At 34.1% G+C, this 27906-nt stretch overlaps 12 protein-coding genes across 12 annotated transcripts; 3 read left to right on the top strand and 9 right to left on the bottom strand.

Moving 5' to 3' along the window:
• Positions 1–87: 87 nt before the first annotated feature.
• BX664DRAFT_365395 (major facilitator superfamily domain-containing protein) lies at positions 88–1473 on the bottom strand (the record flags this gene model as incomplete). The annotated part of the gene is made up of 6 exons (XM_051548469.1): positions 88–258; positions 325–494; positions 594–1006; positions 1082–1100; positions 1187–1265; positions 1375–1473. 6 exons carry the CDS (start codon positions 1471–1473, stop codon positions 88–90), a joined length of 951 nt encoding a protein of 316 aa, XP_051400104.1.
• A 707-nt stretch (positions 1474–2180) lies between these two features.
• On the bottom strand, positions 2181–4257 carry BX664DRAFT_332544 (acyl-CoA N-acyltransferase; the record flags this gene model as incomplete). The annotated part of the gene is made up of 8 exons (XM_051545352.1): positions 2181–2493; positions 2547–2702; positions 2758–2851; positions 2907–3047; positions 3112–3201; positions 3279–3668; positions 3742–3954; positions 4051–4257. 8 exons carry the CDS (start codon positions 4252–4254, stop codon positions 2309–2311), a joined length of 1473 nt encoding a protein of 490 aa, XP_051400103.1. The 3' UTR covers positions 2181–2308.
• Positions 4258–4526: 269 nt separating this feature from the next.
• BX664DRAFT_263824 (uncharacterized protein) lies at positions 4527–7881 on the bottom strand (the record flags this gene model as incomplete). The annotated part of the gene is made up of 9 exons (XM_051540787.1): positions 4527–4642; positions 4702–5031; positions 5086–5165; positions 5418–5652; positions 5723–6330; positions 6550–7084; positions 7148–7442; positions 7488–7684; positions 7761–7881. 9 exons carry the CDS (start codon positions 7879–7881, stop codon positions 4527–4529), a joined length of 2517 nt encoding a protein of 838 aa, XP_051400102.1.
• A 1080-nt stretch (positions 7882–8961) lies between these two features.
• Positions 8962–10185, bottom strand: BX664DRAFT_263269 (uncharacterized protein; the record flags this gene model as incomplete). Its single annotated transcript, XM_051540764.1, has 5 exons — positions 8962–9141; positions 9249–9314; positions 9418–9656; positions 9705–9862; positions 10070–10185. 5 exons carry the CDS (start codon positions 10183–10185, stop codon positions 8962–8964), a joined length of 759 nt encoding a protein of 252 aa, XP_051400101.1.
• A 1457-nt stretch (positions 10186–11642) lies between these two features.
• Positions 11643–12819, bottom strand: BX664DRAFT_130315 (uncharacterized protein). Its single transcript, XM_051539804.1, has one exon. It carries the CDS (start codon positions 12755–12757, stop codon positions 11660–11662), a length of 1098 nt encoding a protein of 365 aa, XP_051400100.1. The 5' UTR covers positions 12758–12819; the 3' UTR covers positions 11643–11659.
• A 154-nt stretch (positions 12820–12973) lies between these two features.
• Positions 12974–14171, bottom strand: BX664DRAFT_332538 (uncharacterized protein). Its single transcript, XM_051545351.1, has 5 exons — positions 14016–14171; positions 13775–13924; positions 13568–13704; positions 13292–13506; positions 12974–13224 (listed from the first exon to the last, which is right to left on the bottom strand). The coding sequence occupies exons 1-5, from the start codon at positions 14152–14154 to the stop codon at positions 13077–13079; spliced, it is 789 nt and encodes a 262-aa protein (XP_051400099.1). The 5' UTR covers positions 14155–14171; the 3' UTR covers positions 12974–13076.
• Positions 14172–14344: 173 nt separating this feature from the next.
• On the top strand, positions 14345–15705 carry BX664DRAFT_349651 (WD40-repeat-containing domain protein; the record flags this gene model as incomplete). The annotated part of the gene is made up of 2 exons (XM_051547610.1): positions 14345–14544; positions 14661–15705. 2 exons carry the CDS (start codon positions 14345–14347, stop codon positions 15703–15705), a joined length of 1245 nt encoding a protein of 414 aa, XP_051400098.1.
• A 312-nt stretch (positions 15706–16017) lies between these two features.
• BX664DRAFT_332534 (velvet factor-domain-containing protein) lies at positions 16018–18204 on the bottom strand. The gene is made up of 7 exons (XM_051545350.1): positions 18094–18204; positions 17978–18042; positions 17832–17901; positions 17611–17759; positions 17435–17519; positions 17219–17374; positions 16018–17155 (listed from the first exon to the last, which is right to left on the bottom strand). Exons 1-7 carry the CDS (start codon positions 18180–18182, stop codon positions 16129–16131), a joined length of 1641 nt encoding a protein of 546 aa, XP_051400097.1. The 5' UTR covers positions 18183–18204; the 3' UTR covers positions 16018–16128.
• Positions 18205–19229: 1025 nt separating this feature from the next.
• BX664DRAFT_130267 (uncharacterized protein) lies at positions 19230–21194 on the bottom strand. Its single transcript, XM_051539803.1, has 2 exons — positions 20863–21194; positions 19230–20747 (listed from the first exon to the last, which is right to left on the bottom strand). Exons 1-2 carry the CDS (start codon positions 20976–20978, stop codon positions 19355–19357), a joined length of 1509 nt encoding a protein of 502 aa, XP_051400096.1. The 5' UTR covers positions 20979–21194; the 3' UTR covers positions 19230–19354.
• BX664DRAFT_332531 (uncharacterized protein) lies at positions 20771–21646 on the bottom strand. The gene is made up of 3 exons (XM_051545349.1): positions 21461–21646; positions 21273–21372; positions 20771–21203 (listed from the first exon to the last, which is right to left on the bottom strand). The coding sequence occupies exons 1-3, from the start codon at positions 21633–21635 to the stop codon at positions 21038–21040; spliced, it is 441 nt and encodes a 146-aa protein (XP_051400095.1). The 5' UTR covers positions 21636–21646; the 3' UTR covers positions 20771–21037.
• Positions 21647–21828: 182 nt separating this feature from the next.
• Positions 21829–23402, top strand: BX664DRAFT_332528 (WD40-repeat-containing domain protein). The gene is made up of 5 exons (XM_051545348.1): positions 21829–22137; positions 22209–22737; positions 22808–22953; positions 23057–23134; positions 23221–23402. Exons 1-5 carry the CDS (start codon positions 22023–22025, stop codon positions 23298–23300), a joined length of 948 nt encoding a protein of 315 aa, XP_051400094.1. The 5' UTR covers positions 21829–22022; the 3' UTR covers positions 23301–23402.
• A 702-nt stretch (positions 23403–24104) lies between these two features.
• BX664DRAFT_385770 (phosphoenolpyruvate carboxykinase [ATP]) lies at positions 24105–25975 on the top strand (the record flags this gene model as incomplete). The annotated part of the gene is made up of 3 exons (XM_051549275.1): positions 24105–24234; positions 24314–24868; positions 24980–25975. Exons 1-3 carry the CDS (start codon positions 24118–24120, stop codon positions 25973–25975), a joined length of 1668 nt encoding a protein of 555 aa, XP_051400093.1. The 5' UTR covers positions 24105–24117.
• Positions 25976–27906: the final 1931 nt, after the last annotated feature.

Here is a 27906-nt window from a genome sequence, read left to right as displayed (position 1 = left end):
AACATATAAATTGATATAAAATGATGGATATTTTATTGGATTGATGAATGATGGGTAATGTAACTAGGATAATCAAGTCGCTCTATACTAAATAATAAGGAATATTTTTCCATTGCTACGTAAATATCGTAAATACAACACAACCAAGGAACTGAACACTGTAGTAGCGCCACAAAATTGTATAGCATCTGTCCATCCGTACCTCTGTAACAATAAACCGATCAATGGTGTTCCAAATAAAGAGCCAAACACAGTCATCTATCAATAAATGAAAAGAAGTAAGAAGTCATAATGGGATAAACAGATGTTCGATAATGAATTTACAGTGTAAGACATGCCAATGCCTCTTTGAATATTTTCTACACCAACAATATCCGCAATCAATACTGGCAACAATGAGACGAAGGCACCCCCAGTAAGACCATAGAGTACACAATAAGCGATATAAGGACCATAACTTGTTGAAAATTCCCAAACCACCATGGTGAAAATCCCTAAATATATAAATATAATCCATCTTTGAGATCTTTGTTTTTATTTTTTTTTTATTTTTTTGATTTACTGTTTTTTTATTATTTATTTTTTTGATTTACCTGCTAAAAAGGTACACATAAACATGGTATTGATTCTTCCAAGACGATCAGCAATAAAACCCATGGCAATACGAGAGATACTATTCATTCCAGACATAATAGAGATCAAAGCGGCACCTTCAGCAGGAGTTCTATGTAAAAACGAAGCATATTGAGGGGCCAAAAAGAAAGGACCCAAATAACCAAAAGGCATGATCACACAAAACAGAATGGTGATCAACATATCTTTTGTCAATAATTTAGTATCAATAATACTAAATGTGCCGGCCGGTCGGTAGCGAGAAAACGCCATTGCTGTTGCTAACATCAAAATCCCAAAACCCATGGCACCTTCCACTCGTAATGTATTGCGATAACCTAATGTTGAAAACAAACGTTCCGTCATGGGTGAAATGGCCACGGCACCAATACCACTATAATAAAATAAAATAAAAAAAAAAATAGAAAAATCAGATATCCAGATATAGAAATTCTACTTTGAAGTTTACCTGCCTGATACCGCTAAACCTTTTTTTTTTTATAGGTAACACGAGTAAGTCATCCATGGTACAAAACCAAGCTAAGATTTTTTTTTTTCATTCATCATGTGTTACCTGTAGCAAGAGATCGATTCTTGTTAAACCATTGAGACGGTAAAGCAATGGATGGGGCGAAACATAATCCTGCGCCAATCTTTTGATCCCAAAAAAAAAAAAAAAAAAAAAAAGAATGAGTAGGAGTGAAACAAAAAAGGCAAACGCATTATATAATAATTATATTTGCGTTTTCTATATTTTCATACCCCGAACAACAAACCTTGCGCCAAATAGATGGTCCATAAACTTGTTGCTAAACTCGACAATACTAAACCTAAAGGACACAGAACAGAACCAATAGCCATACATCTACGGTAGCCTAGTTTTTGAATCACTGGAGTCAAAAAGACACCACTACATAATAAAGCGGATGAACCTATTGTGCCTACAAATGAGATACGGAAAGTATCTGTGTCTTTAGCATAAATTTCAAGATATAATTGTTGATAATTGCCCCATCTACAAAAAAAAAAAAAAAAAAAAAGGTTGAGCATCTAATTTGGTATATATTTTGTAATTTACTGGAAAACAACACCGAAACAAAAGAAATTCACCAAAAAAGTGGAGAATACCACCATCCAACCTTTGGGATTGTCTATCAGACCTTCTCCTTGAACGGCTACTTTGATTGTTTCTATTTCTTGCTTTTTGTCGGAAACAGCATTCTCTAACTGATCTTCGAAATGGATGGTATTGTGAGTAGAAGAAGGTGGGGATGTGATGGTATCCGCTTCGATGGATGGTCGTTTAGGTGATGATGCCATGAAATCAATTTCTATGCTAAATAGGTTATCTATACAAAAAAAAAAAAAAAAAAAAAAAAAAAAGAAAAGGAAGAAAAACAAGGACAAATGAATAAATCATGATCCATAGAATAAGCAACGCTACAACAGTTACACATGAAAAAAAATAATTTAACCGACTTCTGATTATTAAGCTCGTGCACACACACGCTCATCATTCGGAAAACGAAGTGGTCATTATGGGAAAACAAAAAGCCTAAAATGTCAACATCATATCTATATGTATAAGGATTCTTTTATTGTCAATGGAATAAAATAGGGAATATATCAAATCAAGAAGGATAATAATAAAAAACAATAGATCTAATAATAATAATAAATGAGAATAAAAGAAAATTCATATACAATAAGGCACCCACGTCAAAGATTCTTGTCGAGCTCGTATCACATCGGTTGCTGTTATCATTTTATCCGATTTGACCGTCAATTCAAACTGTCCTTGTTCATTCTTTTTCAACATATCTTGTCGATCCAAAGTAGCTATCACATCATCCATTGTCATCATTGTATGCCGACTAATATCTAAAAAAAGAAAAATAGAGTTTAAACACAGCATTAAAACAAGCCATTTTTACCTTCAATGGTTGTCTCTAATAAAAGTTGATCTTCTGTCGTTGATAAATAGTCCATGATAGCTCGAGTCCAATACTTGTTGTAACTTAATAATCCTAGGTTGGATAATGGTTTTTCAGGTGATCCTGGTTTTTGTTCTTTCTTAGAAAGTAAGTAACCTAAAAAAAAAAAAAGATCAGTAATGAATAAATTCATTTTTTATTGTTGAATTACTAATATCAATCAAAAATTGTCCATAGCCTTTTCTTTGATGAGGAGGAAGTGTCATGATACAAGAAAGATTATATCCAAAAGCCGACTTTTTTTCCTATTAAAAAAAAAAAAAAGCATTAATATATAATTCATATATATGAGGCTTTTACCTTTGAAAAATAGGCAACAAAATGACATCCATGATGGTCAGTTTCAGTTAGAATGTAAAAGAGAAATGGTTCCACATCATAATAAAGTGTTTTATGATCCAAAAAGAGTTTGGCCAACAAGCAAAGGTTTTGACAATAGATCTAAGAAAAGAAAGGAAAAGAGAGGAGTAAGATATTTTTTTCAAAAAAAATATGATCTACTTGCTTTGTTTTTCCGACCATCCACTTCAAATATAGACAGTGGTCCATCTCGATAGATTTCATTTCCTGGTGGATGCTTCATAAAACATTTTTCCTAAAAAAAAAAAAAAAATAAAACGGTTGAATAGTCTCATTTTTCCTTTTTTTTTTTTTTTTTTTTTTTTTTTTTACCTTGTGTCTTTTAGCTACGAAATCACTTTTCATATACTTGAGACAATATTCACAAATAGATAATACATCGATCTGACTATATTCTTCAGGATAAGGTGCACGATACCAAGTGTCAATAAGATGGGATCCAAATTGAACTTGACGAATAGGACGATCATCTTGAGAAAGTGGTATCTTCACCATTATCGTTTTGTTTGATAAAGAACGACGTGGCCAATACGATTTGGTAGCCAATATTGGAGAGGATGGCGGTCGTCTTTGTCGTAATACTCGTTGTTGCTGCTTGTCTGATGCTTCTTTTTTCCTTTTGATCATCCGATGTTGTTGATTTGTGTCACCATCCTTGTCATGATGCGATTCCCCTGAATAAGTCGAAAGAGATGAATCATCCTTGATATATTTAGATGTTAGTTACCTTACTATAGGATTTATTGGTTGTAATAATAATAATAAAAGATCTTACCTGAAGGGAAGGTGAATTTGAACCAAGAAGTGGAGAGTTTGAACAAGTGGAACCTGAAGAAGAAGAAGAATAGAGTAATAGTGGCGAAGATGGTACTGAGGATCCTTGTTGGTCACTTATTGTACCTAGTAGTTGATTTTTGGTTATTCGTATTGTAGTTTGGTGCGATATTTGTTTTTCTTGTGGATCGCTATCATGATCAGTAATTATTGCCTTGATACCAAAGGAGAAAAAAAAAAAAAGACAAAGTAAGATATCCAAAGATGGTTTTATACAAAAAAAAAAAAAAAAAAAACATAATGAACTTACTTTTGCAGCTTTGAATGCAGTTTCAAACCGCTCTATACTTGTTCTAGTAGGTGTACCTCTTGGTAACTGATGATGATTATGTAGTTGTTGAGAAAGGGCTTCCAATGTTGTGTAAAGACCAGGTAGTTGAGTTGTCTCCACATCAGGTATCGATTTGTTAAAGATAGATGACGGTAATGAGCATACTTGTTTACTTGACGACATGCTATAAAATGAAAGAAAGAAGAAGAAAAATAGGAGAAAAAGATTCAGGTCAGGTGAATAAGAAAGGATTTCAATGAGCGCTTCATGCCAAATTTATAGAACGTAATGCTGGTTTTTTTATTTTTTTCAAAAATCATAATACACAAAAAAAAAGTAAGAACATACAGAAATAGACATAGAGGAAAAAAAATGAAAGAAATGAAGGGAGAAAGAGGAGATTGGTATCATAGGGTGTAGATATATATAAAAAAAAACGTATAGCATAATATAAACTAAGATTTTGAAGGAGAGGGGATTAGTTTTAATCCATCAGGTTTGACAAAAATACCACGTTGAGGATCCGTTTGAAAGTATCGTATACCATCCACAGAACCATCATTTTGTCCCACTAACAAAAAAAAAAAAAGGTGAGTCTCTAATAGTGATTGAGTATTTCATCCAACTTACAACGACTTTCCAATTCTACACCAACCCAAGTTCCTTTTGAGAATTGTACATTGCCAATAAATTTGATTCGTCCCAATGTTGGTAAAGGTCTTCGTAATAATTCCACCTTGGCACCTACAATGGGCATTCCTGCTTGAGAATCGTCTTCTTCATCACTATCACTAGCACTGTCTTTAGATCCTCCAAGTCCCCATCGATATTTATGTTTTGGTGATCTTGTCCGCCGACGTCGTCGACTGGATGATTTTGTTGTTGATACTTGTGTTGTAGCAAACTTGGCCCGAATAGGAGTCTCTGGTAATTCGAATGTTAATCTTGATTTACGAGGACCTGGCACCTCTGATTCAGCGGTGGTATCGTTCCTAACATTATCCTGTGGTTGACTATTGGGTGATGATGTCGTCGTTGGTAAGATGGTGGAAGGTGAAACATCGACTGGTAGCAAAACATCAGTCAAGGATGTACTAGAAGTGCCCCGATTGATATGTTGTATGCGTCGTTTTGGTTGTAAGGATGAATGTCGATGGAATGATTGGTTTGTATTCATCACTGCGTCATTGTCCGATAAACTATGATGATCGTCAAAATCGGTTGATTCATTGGCATGGCTGTTGTTGTCAGTCGATATCAAGTAATCCATCCATCCACGTACTTCTGCACTTGCCCTGTTGCCATTATTATTGTTGTTGCTATTCTTGGATGATGATCGTGGATACCGAAGAGAACTAAGAGATAATCGCCGTCTTGATTTAATCGCTGCAGAAGAAGTTGTTGTCATATCCACACTGTTGTTGTTATTTGCCATGACAGGTGGAATGCCTTTGCCTTGTTTTCCAATTCCTTCCCCATCTATTGATTTTTGTTTGGTACTTGACTTTGGCTTGAAACTAAACATGGCTGAGAATTCAGATTCAATTGGTTTGGATAACGTACGATAAGGAATATTGATATCTAAAAAGAAAGAAAAAAAAAGTTACATCCAAATCATAATGATAAGTTTATATGAATATTATTTATTTACCATCTGCCATCATCCTTAAAGTTTCTTTATCAATATTTTGAAATCCACCTTGAGCCTTGACACCAATCCATCGATGAGACAAATAATCTATACATTGTTGTCTTGCTTCAAGAAGTACACCATCTACAGCAACATTCTTCACCACTTCTTGTCGTCCAATCAAATCCCGCACAATTCCTTGATAAAGTACTGCCGCATTAGAATCTTGAATACCATTGTTGAGAATCCGTTTCAGTAAAAAATCCAAAAAGTCCACTGAGAATGCACCTCCAATTCCATCCACACAAGACAAAAGAATAGGATATTCTACACAATAATAATCGAAATTCAACGACACCATGGATACCGTATGATGAAGAATGGCGTGTATCAGAGCAAGAGAAGGCTGAGACCAAGTAGGAAATGGATCGGCGCTCCGGATTTTGGATAGACAAAGGTGTACCGAGTGTAACACATGAATGGCATTCCGTTTGGTAATATTGATCAAAGTCATGGAAACCATATCTACTAGTAATGATGATGATGATGATGATGACGATTTTGTTGGTAATGATGAATTATTCAAAACAGGTGATGTTGAAGTTGATGATGATGCTGATGATGACGCGCTACTAGTAGTTTCCAGTGGTTGTTTTCCAATTGATTTAAAATTGATATTAGACGGCAAGGATGATGACGGAGATATGTTGTCAGTCAATGCAGAATTCGAATCATTGGATAACGACAAAGTAGGAGATGATGAGACTGGATAAAAAAGACTTTGTAATGAAGCTGGAAGAATAAAGTTGCCACCACCTACAGTTACGATATCGCTATCCAGATGAGACGAGATCAAAAGAGAGAAAGGCTTTTGTGACCATAAAGGAGGCAAGGCTTGAATAGGTTCTGTATAGAGAGTCAACAGTTTCGAACGTAATTGACCAACTTGGGATTGATGCTTATCCGCAAAGGCCAACATGGAAGGTAATAGAATCACACAAGAGGAGCATGTACATTTGAAACCATGACAAATGGATTGCATTTCATATAGAGCGGCATTACAAAGAGAGTCAATATGTCCAAGATAATCAGCAGCACGAAATACCTTTTGAAGTTCACGCAGCACATGTTTCTTGCGATTCATTTCGTTTTGGAAGGCCGACATGGAAGTACACAGAGGGAGGTCAGGGACTTGAAGTTGATCTGTGTAAAAGTAGTGAAGTATAATATCCAAAGTGGTAGATGAGAATAAATCATACGGAAGAAGAACGGTTGAATGAGAAGCTTCACATACTTGACCATAGAGTAAAGAATGGAAATAAGAAGATCTGGAGGCAAGTATAAATTGATGGACAGGAAAGGAAATCATGAGTGGTACAGAAGCTGTATCTTCTTGATTATGATCAACATTGATAGTCGTTGTTGGTGTTGTTGTATGCAAAATACTTGTGATAGGATCGGACCTGGGTTTTGTCGTTATTGTTGTTGTTGTTGTTATAGGTGGTTTGGCAGGGATGGGAGATACTGTAGGCGTTTGTTTCTTGCGAGTAACATTTGGTTTGAATATGTTCACCATAACATCACAGTCCAATTGATTTCGTCGCATATTTGTCAAGTCGGCCACAAGTTGGTCCTCATCAGAGAGTCCGTCGGCAGCCAAAGGTAGTAGAGTAAGTTGAAGAGTTTTTTCAAGGGCTGTTATAGATTGTCGTATATTCAATAGAGCAGTGTCATGAGTCAACTTGAGTTTTTCCATTGGAATAGATTCTAGAGTTGATGTAGCAACAGGGTCCATTGAAGAATCTTGTGGATGTATGAAATAAAAGTCAGAGGTATACCAAAACTGTAATAAGTGAATAAACAGATTGTAAGGCACAAGTGTTGATATTGTAGTGATCATAATAGGTTCATTGGTGGTATCTACAAGTAATTGAGGCATGGCTTTGTTACGAAACTCTTCTGGGACCCGAGCTATCAATAAGGCTATTGTAATCATAAAATATAGATTAGAAATATCGTAAAAGAGTATTTTTTTTCTTTTTTTTTTTTTTTTTTTTACCTTTGTGAGCCCATATTCGTTCATTACCAAAAACAAAACAAACATCACCACTATATTCTTGGGCACTATTAAGTACAGTAGTTAAAGCTTGTTTCAATGTCTTTGATGGGGGTGAGAACATACAAGGGAAAGGGAAAGGGTTATAAAATAAAATAAAAAAAAAAATTAAGGAAGGAAGAAGTGAAAAGAAAATGATTTTAATCTCAGTTCTCAGTTGATCCCAAAATATATACTTTTTCAAAATCGACTTTTTTGGATGTGGCGCGCCTAAATATCATGTTTCTATTTTTTCTATTCTTGTAGATCAATAAAAATTTTATTTAAATACATAATTGAAGAATTGACATTCAGAAATCACCTTTCCTACTCAAAAAAAAAAAAAAAAAACAATTGAACCTTCTCCATCTTTCTAATGATAACTATCCAGGATCACATGATGACAATGGTTCCTTATAATTATTTTATTTTATTTTTACTATAGCTATATAAGATGAATTAAAAAAAAAAAAAGAGAATAATAGATGATGAAACGGATAAACGGTGGAAGGTCTCTCTTTTTTTCCTTCTTTCTACTTTAGACAAGTGATAATGTTTATATGATTTCTGCCAAGACGGAACTCGATTATGATAAACGGGGTCTGCCCTGTTCAGTGCGTTTTAACTTGCCGAAACTGCGAAATCAATAGGTTACACTGATTGTGAATGCAAGAAGAGCACTAAAAGATTCTTGGCAGTGTTTTTTTTTTGCATGTCAAAATATATAATTAGGGTCACACTGCGTTAGAATCTTATCATGGCTCGTGAAAACTTTAAAATTCTAATCCAGGTTTAATGAAACATTGAGCTGTTTTTTTTATGGTATCGCGGCGCATTCGACCGGGGTTTACCAATATCACTGTGCTTTATCCAAACATGGATGATGATAGGGTGCTGCCTTTATACATATATATATATATATATTTAGTTCATTCGCCACTTTGAGTACATGATCGAACCATTTAACCGAGAAACTCATATGTTTCGAACAACAAAAAAAAAAAAAAAAAGGAAGACTGCGGTAGTCAGAATTGTTTCCAATCGATCATTTAACGTTACATATTATCATAAATTAATTGTAAAACACTTGTCTTTTTATTTCAAAAGATATATAACAAAAAAAAAAAAAGAATAAATAGTATATGACAAGGGAGAGAGAGAGAGTCTAGACAAAGAAGGCTGAAATCACTTGAGCAAAGCCAATGATGAATACCAATATACAACAATCTTGAACCAAGCATGACCAAATAAGTCTATATCGTAGAAAAACAGTGATAATGTTGTTCAAAGGTGGAGGTAATTGTGTTGCCAAAGCGCCAAGAGTTGAATTACTTGCCATGGTTCCCTAAAAATCACAAAAAAGGAAATGATCAAACAAAAAAGAAAAATTGAGCTGAGGCTAGTATTTCTTTTTTTTTCTCTCTTGTTTTGGGCTTTGATCTTGAACCTTACTTGTTGATAAAACATTCGGGCCGACTGTAAACATAATTCAATGGTGGCGAAATACCAAAACAAGGGCTATCCAATAATTAAAAAAAAAAAAAAAGAGTTGATCGTTTTTAGTAAAGTCATATTCAATGTTTTTTTTTTAAAAAAAAAATAAATATCTTACCACCAAAACACCAGAATGAGATAATCCATATATATCATTAGAAGTAGCTTGTAATAATTGAGCCATACGAGTCATACCTACCGCAGCCCATTCCATATATACTGCATAAAACCCAAGAATCAACATTGATAACAAATGGATCAAATTCCAATATTTGATAGTAGGATCCATTGCTGCTGATGATGTATTGTTGTTATTGATATTTTCCCCTGTCATACTAGCTAAAAGTGCTGGATTGATAGAAAAACCTGCTTGGCCAAGCAAATCATTGATATCTGGAGGTTGATCCCCATCACCTCTTCTTGATGCCATACTGCTAAACATATCAAAAGGATCTAAAGGTGGAGGAGCGCCAAGTGCTTCACTAGGATCATCATCATGGCTTCTTGATATATAAGTACCAGGTGCTGAGGTTGGTTGTTGTTTTCTGGATCGTACATTGTCTGTTGATGTGCTTGTAGCTGGACGCGTAAAGATGGCTGGAGAGGGTGATCTGGATCGTGGAGCTGTAGAAACGTCCTGTGAATCTCCTCTAGCTAAGGATGACGTAGATGTAGAAGGTGATGGTGAAGGTGATGCACGATGAGCTACAGTAGATATTATATATACAAAGAAATATATAAGTTACTTTACATTTTTTTTAATAATAATAACGGATGACTTACGGTAAGCAGTACCAGTAATACGACTTAATCGATCTCCAGCAGATGATAATATCTTTTGTTGTCTTTTCTGACGACGACGTTCTATTTTTTCTTGATCGGTGAGTTCAGGCATTTGTTTTCTCTTTGGATGTTTTTTTTTTTTTAAAAAAAAATATACAATGTTTGTGAAAAAGAATACGGAAGTGAGGAAAGGTGCAAAAAAAAAAAAAAAAAAAAAAAAAAATATATATTCTCCGCGTCAGCAGATTGAACTGGTTGAGTCATGACCAAAATGAAAGGCACAAAAAACTATTTATGCAAGTAAACTGTTGTACTTCCTTCTGGTATTTCCTTAAACTGTAAAGAGCAATGTAACAGTAACTTGTGTTTAAGAAAATGTTATATGTTACAAACGTCCGTTATAGTGATGATGTTGATTGGAAGACGGGATTATTTTGGGCATCAATTTTTAATTGACTCTATAAATTAAGAGATTGTATAGATCATGTAAAAAGTTCAAGAAAATGATTTATTTCATATTAGGCTCCAAGTTTGGCATAATGATGATCAGTTTTGAATGGCTGTTTTCGTTTTTATTTTTTAATTTACTCTATCAATGCAGCTGCAAATCTATAAATGACATTATGCAAAACGAAATAAAATATACTGTTTAAATTTGGAGTCATGATGATCGCTTTTGAGTGAGAAATAAAGAAAAAAAAAGTCTACTCTTCTGTTTGAATGAAGAGTTGAAAAAATGGAATGGATTTTTGGATTTTACAGCCAAAATTTTCAAACTCCTCAGCCAAACGTTGGCAGTAAAAATAAATCGTCAGGGGTTCATCAGGCAATTTTTGAAAAAAGTAGATGAAATCTTTTGGTGTTTATTACATATTAGGTGGCAAGGTAAGCGATAAAATAGGATTAGATGATATTTGACTACTTTTCAGAGAAGAATCTCATGGTAGTAGTTTTATTGCATGATGATCAGTATTGGATGAGGGATGACGATTTTGACTTTTGTTTTTTAATTTAGTTTATAAATTGAAAGATAAGATATAAAGTATCATTAAGATAAATGAAAAAGAATGCTTTCATCTATGTTCGATCAAAATTTGATATTATGATGATGATTTTTGAGTGAATTACAAAAGTATAAAGAGGTGCATATCCTATTTGATGTAAAAAGACAATGGTTTTAATTTTTTCAAAACACTTTTTCTCACTGTGGAGTAAACTAACCAATGAAAAGCTATTATTCATTATTAGGCTACTTTTTAGAGCATCCTGCAAGTTTATTTTATTTATTACACGTGATTTGCGTTTTGATTATTAAGATGAAAAACGAGGGTCTCCCCCTTATTTTCAAACACCACGATGATTTATTCCATACATCACTAGAAATAATACTAATAAAAGACAAAGATGTATAATGATTTACATAACAAGAAAAAAAAAGAAGATCAACAATAAGTTTAAAGATGATGATTTTATTTGAAATACATATACATAAATGAAGGGTATCAAAAAAAAAAAAGCATATACATAAAGAAGAAAAAGACATAAATAAAAAAAAAAAAAAGGAAGAGACATAAATAGAAAAATGATCAAGGAGATGAAGGAGATTTTGATTGTGGAAGAATGGGTTTCAATAAGTCTAAAAGAGCTCTATCAGGAAAGAAGGAAATGGGCAAATTAAGGAAAGAAGAGATCAAATAATAAAGACTATCACTATTGGTGTTGAGACGAGTAACTAAAGGGATCAAATGAATAGAGACACCATCATTGACCTTGATATGAGAAAGAGGAGATTGACCAGATTCTTTTGATGATAATGATAATGATGGTGATGATGATGTATAGTAGGTAGATACAATATCCTTTACCAGTGTCACCAGACAAGCCAAGAGATGTTGAGCAAATTCCATACAATAAATCCGTCCATTTTCCAAAGAATACCATATATCATGCCACATTGTATAATGCGATGTTGTTGTAGGTCGAAGTAAACAAATCGGTTGTCCATTCAATGTTGATAGCTGATTATACATGGTTGGGTTCACAATGGTGATTTTCATCCATTCAAAGCGTTCATTTGTTGCATCCTGTAACCATCGGATCTCCATAGTATGTTCTTCCACTGATTCATCCACTCTACCATTGTTCGTACTGGTGGTGCTTTTTCGTAATAGTCTGCATAAAGGCCGTACATCATCGGTATGAATAAAAGACATGATTGGTCGACCCACGAGTTGAAGAGATGATGTTTGAGGAAATTGAGTCGCTGGATAAGCATGTACAATGGTTCCATAAGAATTTAATCCAACCAAACTGACAGAAGTAAGTAGATCATTATTATTAATATTATTATTATTATTGTAAAGTGTTTCTGTCGGTGCCAAAAGACAATAATCAAGTCCTGAAGACATGGAAAAAGGATCATGATGAACACACATAGTAAGCTTGACCCATTGTTTGGTGGTGGCGTGACGTGTCTTGGTATAATGTTGTCGTTTTTCATTGTTGATAGTAGATAAGGAAAGTAAGGACAATGGTTTATTGACAAGTTGACTGGCTTGATACCCAAGCATGTCAAATACCTCGTCCGATGCAGTGACAATGACTTGTTGATCATGGTGAACGATCAATAAAGAAGAAGATCGTAAAGGACAAGTATCAAAAGAATGACAAGTGACATCAACCATGAGACTTGAAATGAAGGAAAAAAAAAAAAAGAAGAAGAAGAAAAAAGAAAAAAAAAAGAAGAAAAAGATAAAAAAAAAAAAAGGAGAAACAATAAACGAATTAATGGAAATAAAAAGAGACATTATACTTATCACTCCTTCAAAATCACATGCAGCTTGAAAGCAAAAATGGCGTTTCAAGCACCGCGTAAGGCATATGATTTTGATCATTTAAATGTGCAACATGACCACGTTGTTTTCCATGATATTCCTTTTATTTTTGATGATTGTTCATAATCTATAACTAGTATGACTGTTCTAATTCTATTCTATTCTATTTCTAATAGGCCACAGAGACGGAGAGACGATAATCACTATTTTTCTGCTTTAAATTGAAATTCGTATTGTGGAATGCCCGTACACACCTCCAAGCTTCAGGTTCAGAGTCAAACTTGATCAAGAATTTCGATACTGTGGATTGATTCTTACTATCCAACAAAAAGAGACAGATGTTACTTATCTTTCTTTTTTATTTATTTATTTCAATTTACTTACGTTCTTAATGATATAACATTGTCAGATACACCTTCTACAGGGAATAGATTCTTGGATCGAAGAATACCTAATACTTGGTCACGTTTTGTTTTTGGAGGAAGTCCTGTCAAAATCACTGATCGACCTGCTGCACTGGTAGTATCTGCCATTGAGACCAATTCTGGTCGTCGAAGTTTGTTGATGAATTCATTCGAATTTTTTGATTCATTGCCAGCCTATCATCCAAAAAAAAAATATTAATCTTATTTATCTTTTATTCTAACATGAATTACTTACAAAATTCATTTTGATCGCCTGTCCACCAACTAAGCGTCGATTACCATAATCCAATAATTTACAAGCATTTTCTTCAGAATCCATCATTACTACACAACGACCAAAGAACTTGAATTCATAATTACGACAGAAAATAGCTAAAAGGAGAGAGAGAGAGAGAGAGAGTGATAAGTCATTTGTCCTTCTTTACATATATATTATACTTACTTTCACGAATACTTTTATCTCCTTGACTGAAAGCTTCACGGGCCAATTTTCGTACATCTTCAGTGGTTGCTGTTGAAGGTAAATCTTCAATGATGACGAATTTCGAGGGCGTATTGAATCGTCTTCCTATTTGACCTTTCTTAGCTTGACCTATTAATTTTTTTTTTTTTTTTTTTTTTTTGTTTAGATAGATAAAAAGGTTTTATTAGCTATGGGTTAGAAGACCTAGGGTAGTTCTTACCAATAAACTTCTTTGTGACAGAATCAGCAAATTTGGAGGCCGATGATGCTTCAGTGGATGTTGTGGTATATAAACATGACGAAATAGGGGTTCGAATAACTGGCTGTCCAATAGATCGTGTTAATAAGCGAAAGGCCATTTTGAAGAGTATTCGTTGAGAAAACAAAAAGAGTCAAAAAAAAAAAAAAAAAAAAAACTTTCACTCTAAACAACAAAAGAGAAAAAGTTTGTTTTTCAATGTCCGTTGCAAAATCAAAAATGTATGCTCGCTCTCCCCTGTGTTTCTTTCTTTTTTTTTTTTTTTTTTTTTTTTCTATTGAATCCAAACCATGACTCTACCATCGACAGCAGATGCGCATCTTTTGGTATCAAGATTCCTTGAACACTACGGCTATTCCGAAACACTTGCTTCATTTCGCCGTGAAGCTGGACGACTAGCTTCTATGAATATGGATTCTCCTGCGAATGATAATCAAGAATTAAACGCTGAACGTTTGGCCTCTCATCTTTCACATTTACAGCTGAACGGGTAAAAAAAAAAAAAAAAAAAAAAGGAAAGAAAAAAAAAACCATCCACTTATTTCCATCCATGATTCACTTTTTTTTTCGTTATTATTATTATTATTTTTTTTTTTTTGCCAAAAGTAGAACAAGTAGCAGGTTACCTCAAGGTGACTCTGACTTTTTCACGACCTTGAATGACACCTATTCACAACTTCATACCACCAATATTCTTGCAACATGCGTGGATCCGGCATCAAGGATACTAGCGACAAGTGCGACGGATAAAACAGTGAAACTTCATAACTTGACAACCATAGGCACTATTACTTCCACTTTCGAGATATATACACATCATGATGCACCTGTTCTCAGTATTGATTTTCATCCTCTCTATACCCATATCATGTTGACAACTTCTATGGATGGCAGTGCGGTACTTGTAGATACATTTTCTGGTGATGTGGTACAACGGTTCAAGGATCATCAACGGTATGTTGTGCGCGGTGCGTTTTCCAATAAGGGTGACTATTTTGCTACAGCTTCCTATGACCATACACTCTGTATCTATCAAGATAAAAGATCTCCGGACAACAATGATGTGAGTCCTTGTTATGAATTGATTGGCAAGTTTTCTTTCCTTGGCAATGTGGAAACCATTTGTTTCGCATCCAGTGTTTTAGTGGCTGGGATCCAAAACGACAATTACCTTCATATGATTCGATTACAGGATGTCCCTTATGAAGAAAGGAAACTCAACATGAATGCGAATGGGGATGATTGGGTCTCGTTCAGTCCAACATGGATCTCGTATTGTCCTGCGCCTGGTTATGAAAACTATTTGCTAGTATCGACAGATCATGATACTGGACGCATCTTACTTTTGGATACCCTGACTGGACAACAAATACAGAATTACTATGTGGCTCCTTGCGACAACAAATTCATCACTAGACGTCATATTTTCCACCCATCTGGTTTGTATTTTTATGTGATTGGTGGTGATGATAATACTGTTAAGGTTGTGGAAACAAGTTCTGGTCATATTCAAGCTACTTTGGATGGTGCTCATGATCGCATGATTAGAACAATAACTTTGAGTGCGACCTGCTTATACACTGCTGGCTTTGATCATAAAGTGGCGCTTTGGAGCAAGACATCTACCAGTGATACTGATTTGATACGTTGATCTTTTTTTTTTTTTATGATGTAGTTAGTGCTTTATATATATAGTTTAGTTATCAATAAATATGATTGGTCCATTATTCCGTTTTTTTTTATGACTTTTTCTTTTCTTTTTGTTTGGTAGAAAATATATAAACTAAATGAGGGTATTGGCATATAAAGTATGTTTTTTTATTGAGAAAACATGATAATACATTGTAGCGGATAAGAGATGGGGAAAGGAAGTATAAGAACAAAATAAAATAAATAATAATAATAATAAAAAAGGATGGTACATGTACAAAGGTAAAAAAAAAAAAAAAAAAAAAAAAAAAGAGTCTATACAATTTGGTCAATTCAAGGAAAAAAGAAAAACAAGGATAAGGATAAAAGAAAGAGAGACATGTTACTATATAATTAAAACAAAAAAAGGAACTATCATAAAGGATCAAGCATGGTGGTGAATAGGAGTTGTGGAAGAAACGGGAGGTAATAACGAAGGCGTGGTAAAGGAATGCGGTTCCATGGGTGTAGGTGGAGGTAGTTGCCAGCAGGACCGTTTTTTCTCGATTGTCATTAATTCTTCTTGATGATCTATAGATTGACTATGCATCTTTAGTGCTGTGGGATGATCTGTCATGATGGCACGTAGAGGTGGTAATTTACTTCCCCATTCATATGATTTTTGCTGCGTTAATACTGGAGGTGATGTTGTGGTTTGGACGGAAGAGATAAGTGAAGACATAGATGTAAGAGATGAAGATGGATGACTGCAGAGTGAAGATGGTGGTGATGCTGGTGGCATAGATAGTTTCTGTTGATTGGACGATGATAAATGGTACGATGCCAACGTATTCACTGGAATGACCGAGTAAGGTGATGATTGTTGATATTTCGATTCAACGGTTGGTGGTGATGATGTATAATGATGTGAATAAGTTGGTGATGGTGGAGTTGTCACATGCATTGATGATGATGATGAAGAAGAAGAAGAGGAAAGATGAGGTGCTTGTACTTGAGTCCATACAGAAGACGATGACGATGATGATGTTGACAACTGACGAGGGTGATTGGGTGTCAGATCAGTTGAATGTTGTGGTGATGGATATATTGTCTGTGCCGCCCAAGGTTCACGATGTTGGTAAGGTTGATAATGATGATCGGAAGAGGAAGATGTATGATTGGTATCAGAAGAATGTATATTTGACAATGAACGGTGTTGATCATCAATATCCATGGCATCCGTATTTAGTGTCATTGATCCAGTAGAAGTGGTAGTAACTGTGGTTGATGACTTGCGTACACCAGAAAGAAAACGACCAAAGTGAACATCTTGAGACGGTGGTGCATAAGATGGTGGTGTCAATTTCCTTTTGGAATCACGTTCAACAGTATTTGTATTCAATTCATTTTCGTTATTGGCCGGTGATGATCGACGATCCGTTGTTTTCCGTTTACGCGTTGTAGATGTTGTACTACAAAAAAAAAAGGTTGTGTAAATATGAGTTGAAACTAAGCAATAGTAATGATAAACATACGTTTGTAATCTATGTTCTTTTCGTATTCGCATTTTGACACCTTGATCAGAAAAAGTTCTTGATAAAAAGGTAGCTTCTAAAGGACCAGGGAAATGTTTGGGAAGATAGACTTTAAAAGGAGATGATAATAATGTTTGACGATTCTGTACCACTTGACTAAAAAAAAAATTGAATGATTAGTAACTGGGTTTGGATGATCATCCATTGGTAACTTACTCTACTATTTCAAATAAACTAAATTGAAGTTTGAATTCGCCACTTTGTTTAACAGAGAGATCTCCAAAGACATAGAATCCACCATCTATATATACAAAAAAAAAAAAAAAGAAAAGTTGAATAACTTAGAGCTTAATAAACTATATATATATATATATATATATATATATGTTTACCTTTATTATCGATATCACGTAAACGATAAAGAGAGGAAACAGTTGTACCAGATAAATAATCTTGAGCAGGCAATAAAAGTTCATTCTTCCCATGAGCAACATCAACAAGATTAGCCACTAAGAAATAAAATGGGCTTTGTAGACACTTTCTATATAAAGAAAAATAGTAGTATAGGTTTAATATAAACTGAATGATAAAAAAAAAAAATAAAAAAGTTTACTTTGTTTCTTCAGGAGAACAATGAAGCCATTTCATTTGTAAAATAGGTGGTGGTTCAATAGGTCGTCTATCTAAAATATTGGAAAGAGGGATTAGTTGATACCAGGTAACCTAAATCAGAAAAACCTTGTTTTTTTTATTATTTACCCCGCTCGTTGATGACGCTCATTTTAGCCCTTACAGGTTGTTGTCGTATAGTAATATCATATTCTCTATAAAAAAGAGTGGATCAGTGATCATATTTCATACAACCTTTCTTTTACCTTGATGATGGTAAGTGAGTAAGAGAACTACTGATAAAACGATAACTACAAGAACTTTGGGCTGGGTCACTTGTTATGGGGGTGGACATTTTTTTTTTCTAACAAAACAACATTCAAAAAAAAAAAAAAGGAAAAGAAAAAGGAAAAAAAAAAGGTCTCAAAAAAAAAACCAAATCAGATGAATTAAAATCCAAAAGAGATAAAAAAAGAAAAATAGATTAGAAAGTCAACAGCATTAAAAGGGCCTTATTGGGCAAATTTATTAGCTTTTGGTTCCCAATGAGTTTGAACGCCATCATGGTATATACCATATCGGGAAAATTTATTCATATTGAGCCCTTTAAATATGGAACAAGAGCATTCAAAATGCCAAGCATTTTTGTTCCTTATCCCGGTAGCAGCTTAATCTTGGTGTTACCCAACTGATTATCCCTCAAACAAAAAAAAAAAAAAATCAATAATAAAATAGATGTTTCCATTTTTCTGTTAAGAAACAAAAAAGAAAGTTGATTTTTTTTTTTTTTTTTTTTTTTTACTATCATCACTTTTTTTTTATTTTCCCTGGTATAAGATGGATCATCCAGTTTTTTTTTTTTCTTTTGTTGATGAACTAAAAAAAAAAAAAGAAAAAGGTAATAATTACATTACACAAAGACAACTTTTGTCGTACCTCATGCTCCCTCTTTTTTTTTTTTCAACGAGAATAGTAACAACAAAATAAAACCCAGGGAACCATTTTTGGTTTCGTTCAATCGGAGTGAAAACTAAGGAACGAGCAGTAAATATTTTAGATCTTTATCATATTCTGACACGAGAAAGGAAGATGGGTCTATGTCACTTCCGACGGTTAAAAGTAAATCATTTTTAGTTCAGGGGAATTCTATATATAAATCTTGTTTATTATTATCATCATCATCATCATTATCAATATCACTATTATTACTCGTTTCTTCTTTCAACCTTTTTCTTATTTGTTTGATCGAGCGGAGAGTCAATCACTTGCGGTTTTGGTGAGAGGGTGGAAGAAAATTATCCGTATTTTTCACCCACGCAAACATATTACACGTTTTTTAACTGGTCAAGTATGATCCCAAAGTAGGTAGTCCTGATTGATCCAAAAAAAAAAATGTCTTGGCAAAAACATAATAATAATAATAAAAAAAAAATGAAACAAACTTTATTTTTTACTTTTTCTGTCTAATCTATCATATATATATATATATATATATATATATACACAAAACTAAAAAACTAATTAAAATCACAAGTTGAGAATAAGAAACCCATCATCATCGATATCTTTCATCAAATAATAGGCGTCACCCGAGACATCCTTGTCGTCGACATTTGCTAGTGAGTTATCATCATCCAGTTCCTTTTCCTCTAAATCATCCTTTTCCACATCTTGTTCTTGTTCGAGATTGACCTTTATCAGAGAATCATCATCATCATCATCTTCTTGTTGTTGTTGGCCTGTTGATTTGTTTGATCCAGAATTATCTTCATTTTCATCTTCAGATGATACTGAGGCAGATGAATGTCGTTCCCATTCCGCTTGCTTATATTGATCCAGTTGATCTAAAATCATTCCAGCTTGTTTCACCAAAGATTTACGTTGTTGTCGAATAATATCGTTGCCATCAGATGAAATGTCGTCCAATTGAAGTAAGATGCGCATGATGCTGTCTTCATAGAATAAAAAGTCATGATTTTTGGAGATAGTTGGTACTTGAATCATAACTCCATTGGATGTATCACTATTATCGTCGTCAGTAAAGTAAAGTGAAGAAGCCAATACCTTTTGATGTGATTTGTGAATATCTTCCAATTGTTGCTTGATATTTTCCAATGCTTCCAATTTCAATTTCAGCTTGTCGTCATCTACCACCGCAGTATCATCCATTTCCTTGTCAGACTTGTCCACATTATCCATTTCCTTGTCAGGTTTGTTTACATTATCAGTATCCTTGTTGTTGTCACCATTATTATCATTATTGTCATCAAGTAAAACCATTAAATATTCATCAGTATCAGAGTCATTAGAATCTTCAGCATCTTTAATGTCTTCAACTTGTTTTTCTTCCATGTCATCATCAGTGGCAACTTGATCCTTTTCATCTGTCATGGATTCTTCTTTTTGCTTGTCCACTTGATCATCATTTAGTAGCTTAGACACCAAACCTTTCACCAGTTCATTCCAATCCAGATTATCATCATCATCATCATCTTGTTGCATATAAAGTTGTTGAACAAGTCGTTGTTTTGCTAATTGTTGTTGTTCAGCTAGTTGACGTTCCATCAAATGTTGACGAATAAGTTCTTGTTCTCTTTTTTGTTCTTGTTGTTGACGAATATGATCCATATAGGCCATCCATCTGCGATGATTCAAAGCTTGTTGGTGTTGCTTTCTTCGACGTTCTTCTTCTTGTTGATGTTCCAGAGCAGCCAAAGCAGCAGCCATACGTTGACGTTGACGTTGTCGTTCCATACATTTTTGGCGATAAGCTTGATATTGACGTTTTCTTTCCAAACGCGCTTGTTCTTCTTTCCAAAATCGGAATTCCAGGTAATCATCCAATGAAGGGGGTTGCACGAAAACAGGAGAAGCATACATAGCATACATATTGTTGTAAGAGAGAGAGAGAGAGATAAAACTAAAATCGATGAGATATAAAGTAAAGAAAGAAGAAGAATAAAAAAAAAAGATGAATACGTCGATTTTTATACATTTTCATTTTTTGCATGGTTCAAAAATAGAATCTTACCAACCTTATAGAAAATGCCAGCAAACACTGGAAAAGGAACCGATTTTGAATTCCGCCGAAGAAGACTCTAGGGTGACAAATCCAAAGTGAGTTTCGAAAATATATGACAAATACTTCCATTTCTCGATCATTACCATCATCACCAGAAATAATCCTAGGTAAAATAATAAATCATCCATTCAACGAGACCAACGCCAGGCTTTTTGATGCTTATTTCGATCATAAGGCAATCTTGCAAATTTGAGAATAGATCCTTGTTGTATACCAAGCTGACTAACTATGGCTTCATCCTTAAGTAATTTTTGATTATTCAATTCAAGACAAAAGGTTCGCCAAATATATTTCCTAATAGTTCAAAAACAATAAAAAGAAATGAATAAATCGAAACAAATAAAAGGATAAACTACTTTTTACCAGCTAACAGATCTTCGTTTATTTTCTTCTAATTGTTTCCACTTTTGTTGAAAAAGTATCTTGATATCGCGTACTGTAGTTGCTTGTCTAACAATGATATCTAACAAAAAAAAAAAAAAAGAAAAAAGAAAGAAAGAATGAGAAGAACTTTTACTTTATTATTATTATTATTATTATTTTTTACATACTAATAGGTGTCAAAGGTCCACGGTGGATTTCAATATTGTAAGCGTGATCAAGTTCTAAAGCAATCAAGTCATCTAATTCCTGTTCAGTTGGTAAAGAAGTTGTTACATCAGATAATAAAGGATCTTTTAATAAAGAATGAATGTTTTGTTCCAATTGAGAAATTTGTTGTTCCATATAGAAGAATAGTATAAAAGAAGTTAAAAAAGAAACGAAAATAAAGGCGGGGATTAGAAAAGTATTTATTTTTTTTTTGTTATTTTCTTCACTATACTTCTTCTTTTTCCTCAATCCACCTTTTTTTTTTTTTTTTACAGAAGGAATTGGGTCATCCTACTCCTTCGTTTTCTTCTTCCTTTTTCTTTCTTTTTTTTTTTTTTTCTTCTTTTTCTTCTTTTTCTTCTTTTTTATTTTTCTATATATCTATATTTATATATTTTTTTATACTTTCTTTCATTCTTTTTCATATTATAGTTATAAATTACATTCTTTATACCATCATTTTTGTAAATATCAATACTTTCATTCTTTATTTTATTATTTATATTACACTCTATTTTCAAGATGAATAACCAACAAATACAACCTTTGACTTGTCATGGTCATACTCGTCCAGTAGTCGATTTACAATTCTCGGAACCAACTCCTGATGGTACTCTTTTGATCTCTAGTTGTAAAGGTATCTATCTATCTCTATATATATATATAAAATACTCATTGTTTTTTTTTTTTTACATCTTAATGAAATAGATGGTAAGCCAATATTACGAGACGGCATGACAGGTGATTGGATTGGTACCTTTGAAGGTCATAAAGGTGCAGTATGGAGTTCTCGATTGACACGACAAGGTCATGTAGCAGTGACTGGGTCTGCAGATTTTACAGCCAAAGTGTGGAATACATATACCGGTGATGTTATACAAACCTTCCAACATGAACATATTGTACGTGCAGTGGATGTCAGTGGAGATGGAACAAGAATTGCTACAGGAGGTAAAGAGGCCAAACTACGTATCTTTGATCTTTTTCGTCCGGATGCACCTCCTTTGGAAGCAGTGGGTCATACTGGAATGATTCGATCTGTGGTATGGGATGATCAACGACATCGACTTTTAACTGCTGGTGAAGATTGTTTGATTCGGATATGGGATCTTCGAACTATGCGACATACTGATACCATTACTTGTCAAGCTCCAATCTATGATATGACTTTGGCTATTGATCGCTCTTGCCTTATGTGGACTTCTGGAAAGACTGCCAATTTTTGGAATGTGGATAGGTAAAAAGAAAGAAAAGAGTCTGATCATGCAAACTAACTTTTTTTTTCTTTTTTTTTTTTTCTGTAAAAGTTTGAATCATGATGATATTACCACTCATGTATTGGAACACAAACTATCATCTGTATCATTACATCCTGATCATTCTACCTTTGCCGCTGGTAGTGATGAAGATTTATGGGTTCGGATCTATGACTTTGGTACTGGTGAAGAAAAGGGTAAGTTTCATTCCGAGGAACGATGATGAATGAGGCTGACTGATCCACTGACAATGAATCTTACTGGTTCCACTTTTTTTTTTCCTCTTCATCCTTTTTTTAGAAATCTACAAAGGTCATCATGGTCCTATTCATACTGTTAGTTTTAGTCCTGATGGTGAAATGCTTGCTACTGGCTCAGGTACAAGAAAAAAAAAAGAGAATGAATGCTTTATATGAAGCATCTAATTATGTATCATTTCTTTTTTTATTATTATTTCCATATAGAGGACGGGACTGTGCGTTTATGGAAAACTGGTACATCCAACACTTCTTATGGTCTTTGGAAATTCAATGACAATACATAATAGTGATAGTAGCATATTTTAGAATCATACATCATCTTAGATTCCGCTCCTTTCTTTCTTTCTTTCTTTTTTTTTTTTTTAGTTTGCAAATAAACATATGATACAACTTATTAGTCTTTAGAAATATAATATAGTCTCGGTCACTCATGAAAAATGTCGTCATAGATGATATATACTAAAAAAGAATCGGAGAAGATGGGAAGAGAATGGATATGTCTTGTTGACCGGAGGATGAAATCGGGAGCACTTAAATGTTCCTCAAATGTGGGGGAAAGAGGGGGGAAACCAAATAAAGAAATCATTATTAGATTTTTTTTTTTTTTTGTTTGAGATATGGAGATACCCGTGATGGAAATAGAAATTAAAAAAAAAAGTCTATGAGGATCATAGATACGATGATGGAATTGATAGGACCTAAAATATTATTTACAATAACATATTTCAGATGATGAAATGAATGATTAACAAGAACTTATGTATTGATTTGTACGTTCACGTGGAACGGGCAAGTAAGGAAGGGAGCATCAAATAAAGTGGTGAGGGAGGAAGAAAACGGAAGAATAAACCAAAATACCGTTCTATTCCGAATAACAAAGGAGCCAATCTCGGTAGCTTCTTTTAGTCAGGGGCCAACTTGACTCCGCCTATGTCCACTCAAAGTAGCAAAACGGATCGGAGGATGAACCTTCCACTTTCACGCGCTTAAGATTTCGATCCCTTTCTTTTCTTTTATATATAAAGACCAATCTTTTTGTTCTTTTTTTTCATTTTTCTTTTTATTATTCATATCTTCTTTCATATATACTCTTTATACAAAATGGTTGCCTCTCCTAGACCCGGATCTCCTTTCCACGGCCGTCCTACTAGCTCATCTTCTACTCATACTAAGGTTGAAGAAGAACTTCACGATGTTGCTGGTATTGATTATGACAAGGTAAAAAAAAAAAAAAAAAAAGTGATCGATATATGTATATGATATTTATCTTTTGCTTTTTCTATATATTGTAATTTAGGTTACTATCAAGCGTAATCCTTCTGTTGCCGTTTTGTACGAAGAAGCTTTGACTTATGAACAAGGTACTGTGATCTCTTCTGCTGGTGCATTGTGTGCTTACTCTGGTAAGAAGACTGGTCGTTCTCCTAAGGATAAGCGTATTGTTGAAGAAGAAACTTCCAACAAGGACATCTGGTGGGGTCCTGTCAACGCTCCTATCTCTGAAAAGGTGTTCTCCATTAACCGTGAACGTGCTATTGATTATCTTAACACTCGTCCTCGTCTCTATGTCTTTGATGGTTTCGCTGGTTGGGATCCCAAGTACCGTATCAAGGTTCGTGTTGTTGCTAGCCGTGCTTACCACTTGTTGTTTATGCGTAACATGTTGATCCGTCCTACTGAAGAAGAATTGGAAAACTTTGGTACTCCTGATTTCACTATCTTCAATGCTGGTGAATTCCCTGCTAACCGTTACACCACTGGTATGACTTCCACCACTTCCGTCTCTGTCAACTTTAAGCGTGCTGAAATGGTTATTCTTGGTACTGAATATGCTGGTGAAATGAAGAAGGGTGTAAGTTATCAAAAAAAAAAAAAAAAAAGAAAAGAGGATGTGGAATAAGGAAAAAAAAAAGAAGAATGGATGGATTTCTGATCATAATTTTTTAAATTACATATATATTAGATCTTCACTGTGATGCACTACTTGATGCCCAAGGCTGGTGTCTTGTCTCTTCACTCTTCTGCTAATGAAGGTCCCAATGGTGATGTATCTTTGTTCTTTGGTCTTTCTGGTACTGGTAAGACTACCTTGTCTGCTGATCCTAAGCGTAAATTGATCGGTGATGATGAACACTGTTGGTCCGATGATGGTGTATTCAACATTGAAGGTGGTTGTTATGCCAAGTGTATTGATCTCTCTGGTGAAAAGGAACCCGATATTTTCAACGCCATCAAGTTCGGTTCTGTTTTGGAAAATGTTGTATTGGACGAAGAAACTCGTGAAGTCGATTACTCTGATGATTTCTTGACCGAAAACACCCGATGTGCTTACCCCATCTATCATATCCCCAACGCCAAATTGCCTTGCATGGGTGGTCATCCTCAAAACATTATCTTATTGACTTGTGATGCCTTTGGTGTTTTGCCTCCTGTTTCTAAATTGACTCCTGAACAAGCTATGTATCACTTTATCTCTGGTTATACTACTAAGGTTGCTGGTACTGAAGATGGTATCTCTGAACCTACTCCTACCTTCTCTGCCTGTTTCGGTGCTCCCTTCTTGGTTCTCCATCCTCAACGTTATGCTTCCATGTTGGCTGAAAAGATGTCTCAACATAAGGCCAATGCTTGGTTGATCAACACTGGTTGGGTTGGTGGTAGTGCTTCTTCTGGTGCTAAGCGATGCCCTCTTAAATATACTCGTGCTATCTTGGATGCTATCCATAGTGGTGAATTGGCTAATGCTGAATATGCTGATTATGGTGTCTTCAACCTCAAGGTCCCTACTAAGGTTACCAACGTCCCTGATGAACTCTTGGATCCCCGCAAACTCTACCAAGGTACTGAACAACAATTCACTGACGCTCTTACCAGCGTTGCCAAGATGTTCATTGAAAACTTCAAGACTTATGAAGATCAAGCTGCTCCTGAAACTTTGGCTGCTGGTCCCAAGATCTAAACTTTTTTTTTTTATCATTCATTTAAAAAAAATCATTTGTACCATATCCCCCTTTTTTTCAATTAGTTTATTAGTTTTCATTCTTTTTTTTTTTTTTTAGTTTTTAATATATCAATATCAATAAAGACATTTCTCATATCAACAATCCATTCTCTTCTTTTATTGTTGTTAGTATGTTCAAAGTATTGATGATGGTCTTTATCCCTGTAAAAATCAGAATCATAATCATAATCACCATCCATCATCCATCATCCATCATCCATCATCCATCATCCACACGTCCGTACATCCACACATAAATTCATCCGACTCTTCTAATTCATTGTTTCATCATCATTTATCAATACTGAGTCACAGTATACGGAGTATCTTTTCAGACCATCGTAATACAGAAAAGTACAGGTTTGTAACCATGTCAAAGCTGTCTTGATTTAACAAACACAAATAAAGGCTAGTAAAAAATAGATGGTTCAATTTTTTTTTTATTCTTTTGAATTTAGTAGCTAAACTAGATATTGTATACTACATATGTTCTAAACTAACATAGGGTGAGTTAATAATCTCTAATTTTTCGAGATGATTTTGGTAGCTAAACCAACGTCGCGTGAATTGTTGATCTTCAACTTTTGGGGAGCTTTTCAAAGATACGGCTTGGATAAGGATAACCCAGGGATCAACTATTCAACAATAGCAACATTTCGTTCCATGCATCGCAGACGATATTAAAGCGTGGTTTCCATATTAAAGTATCAGCAGCAAGTCTCTTCTCTGGTTGTTTGTATTTCCTTGTTATTGATGCAGCTGTGGGAACTAAAAAAGAAAAAAAAAGAAAAAAAAAAAGGGAAAGATAAAATGAATAAAAAAAAAATAGAATAGAACAAAATGATTATTTTTTTTCTTACCAGTTAAATAGTTGTTGATAATACCAGACTTTCCACCCAAGAATAATTGTGATTCAGGCATGTTGACCACACCTACAAGCTTGAGATTTAATTTGAAGTCATCATCAGAACGGCTTCCTTCCTGAAAATTGACCTATAAACAAGAATAAAAATGATAAATATAAATGAACTAATAAAAAAATAAGGTGATAAAAGAGATAATAATGTTGGGAGTGGGAATAATAGGTATATGATAAAATGCTTACTTCAAAAGAATTGCAGAGATCATCATCACTACAATTTTTCCATAATAGAAGAGTAAAGTTAATTAAAAAAGAAAAGAAAAGAAAAGAAAATTTTATCTTTTATATATTTTCTTGATCGGAACCTGCTTTAAAAAAATCCTGCAAATCAAATCAACCAATCATAAGGAATCTCACAGGTTTAGCTTCTTTTCATCATCAGCATCAGTAGCATAGATTTATCATTGAGTCATCGTGGAATCATCATGATGGGATCATCTTCAAAATCAACATCAATATATATTGATATATATACCTCAAGTCAACTTTTGAATTCGTCGCTGCTATGTTCCAAGCTCATGATCAACGATCCTCACATCATATCGATCCCGCTGATGTAGTTAGGGAGGTGAAAGACACTGAACACGAAAAAGGATTAGCTTAAAATAGGAATCATTTATTTACTTAGTCATAGAATAGAAATTAGCATAGTAGAATATTATACCAAAATAAATCTTTTTTTTTTTTTTGCATTTTGATGAATATCTAGATTGGACAATAGTGCTTGAGGTTTTATGCTTGATGATGGATGATGATGGATTGGATGGATGATTGGATCAATCCGACGGATATAATAGATGATGAAAAAAAAAAAAGGAAGCTATGTATCATAAAAAGCAATATAATTTTTATTTCAAACAAAAGAGGTAATCCATATACTAACTAGTAAAACTATCACTACTATTCATTCTACTGTATCTATTACACCAGAAGCGTTCGTCCTAACCAAACGAAGTTTCCTATCCAG

This window comes from Halteromyces radiatus (assembly GCF_025201355.1).
Source record: "Halteromyces radiatus strain CBS 162.75 chromosome Unknown BX664scaffold_4, whole genome shotgun sequence".
In the NCBI taxonomy this organism is placed as follows: Eukaryota; Fungi; Mucoromycota; class Mucoromycetes; order Mucorales; family Cunninghamellaceae; genus Halteromyces; species Halteromyces radiatus.
This window is presented reverse-complemented; position numbering and strand designations above follow the sequence as displayed.

Excerpts from the sequence above, each read along its gene's own strand:
- BX664DRAFT_332534 (XM_051545350.1), bottom strand. The coding sequence starts at position 18,182 with ATGTCCACCCCCATAACAAGTGACCCAGCCCAAAGTTCTTGTAGTTAT. Across the intron at positions 18,043-18,093 it reads ACTCACTTACCATCATCAAG|AGAATATGATATTACTATAC; the intron begins GTAAAAGAAAGG and ends TCTTTTTTATAG. Across the intron at positions 17,760-17,831 it reads TGTTCTCCTGAAGAAACAAA|AAAGTGTCTACAAAGCCCAT; the intron begins GTAAACTTTTTT and ends TTCTTTATATAG.
- BX664DRAFT_332528 (XM_051545348.1), top strand. The coding sequence starts at position 22,023 with ATGAATAACCAACAAATACAACCTTTGACTTGTCATGGTCATACTCGT. Across the intron at positions 22,738-22,807 it reads AATTTTTGGAATGTGGATAG|TTTGAATCATGATGATATTA; the intron begins GTAAAAAGAAAG and ends TTTCTGTAAAAG. Across the intron at positions 22,954-23,056 it reads TGGTACTGGTGAAGAAAAGG|AAATCTACAAAGGTCATCAT; the intron begins GTAAGTTTCATT and ends TCCTTTTTTTAG.
- BX664DRAFT_332538 (XM_051545351.1), bottom strand. The coding sequence starts at position 14,154 with ATGGCCTTTCGCTTATTAACACGATCTATTGGACAGCCAGTTATTCGA. Across the intron at positions 13,507-13,567 it reads AGGCGATCAAAATGAATTTT|GCTGGCAATGAATCAAAAAA; the intron begins GTAAGTAATTCA and ends TTTGGATGATAG. Across the intron at positions 13,225-13,291 it reads AATGTTATATCATTAAGAAC|TAAGAATCAATCCACAGTAT; the intron begins GTAAGTAAATTG and ends TTTGTTGGATAG.
- BX664DRAFT_130315 (XM_051539804.1), bottom strand. The coding sequence starts at position 12,757 with ATGGTTGATGTCACTTGTCATTCTTTTGATACTTGTCCTTTACGATCT.
- BX664DRAFT_332531 (XM_051545349.1), bottom strand. The coding sequence starts at position 21,635 with ATGGAACAACAAATTTCTCAATTGGAACAAAACATTCATTCTTTATTA. Across the intron at positions 21,373-21,460 it reads TGGACCTTTGACACCTATTA|ATATCATTGTTAGACAAGCA; the intron begins GTATGTAAAAAA and ends TTTTTTTGTTAG. Across the intron at positions 21,204-21,272 it reads AAACGAAGATCTGTTAGCTG|GAAATATATTTGGCGAACCT; the intron begins GTAAAAAGTAGT and ends TTGAACTATTAG.
- BX664DRAFT_130267 (XM_051539803.1), bottom strand. The coding sequence starts at position 20,978 with ATGGAAGTATTTGTCATATATTTTCGAAACTCACTTTGGATTTGTCAC. Across the intron at positions 20,748-20,862 it reads TTGCTGGCATTTTCTATAAG|TTTTATCTCTCTCTCTCTCT; the intron begins GTTGGTAAGATT and ends CATCGATTTTAG.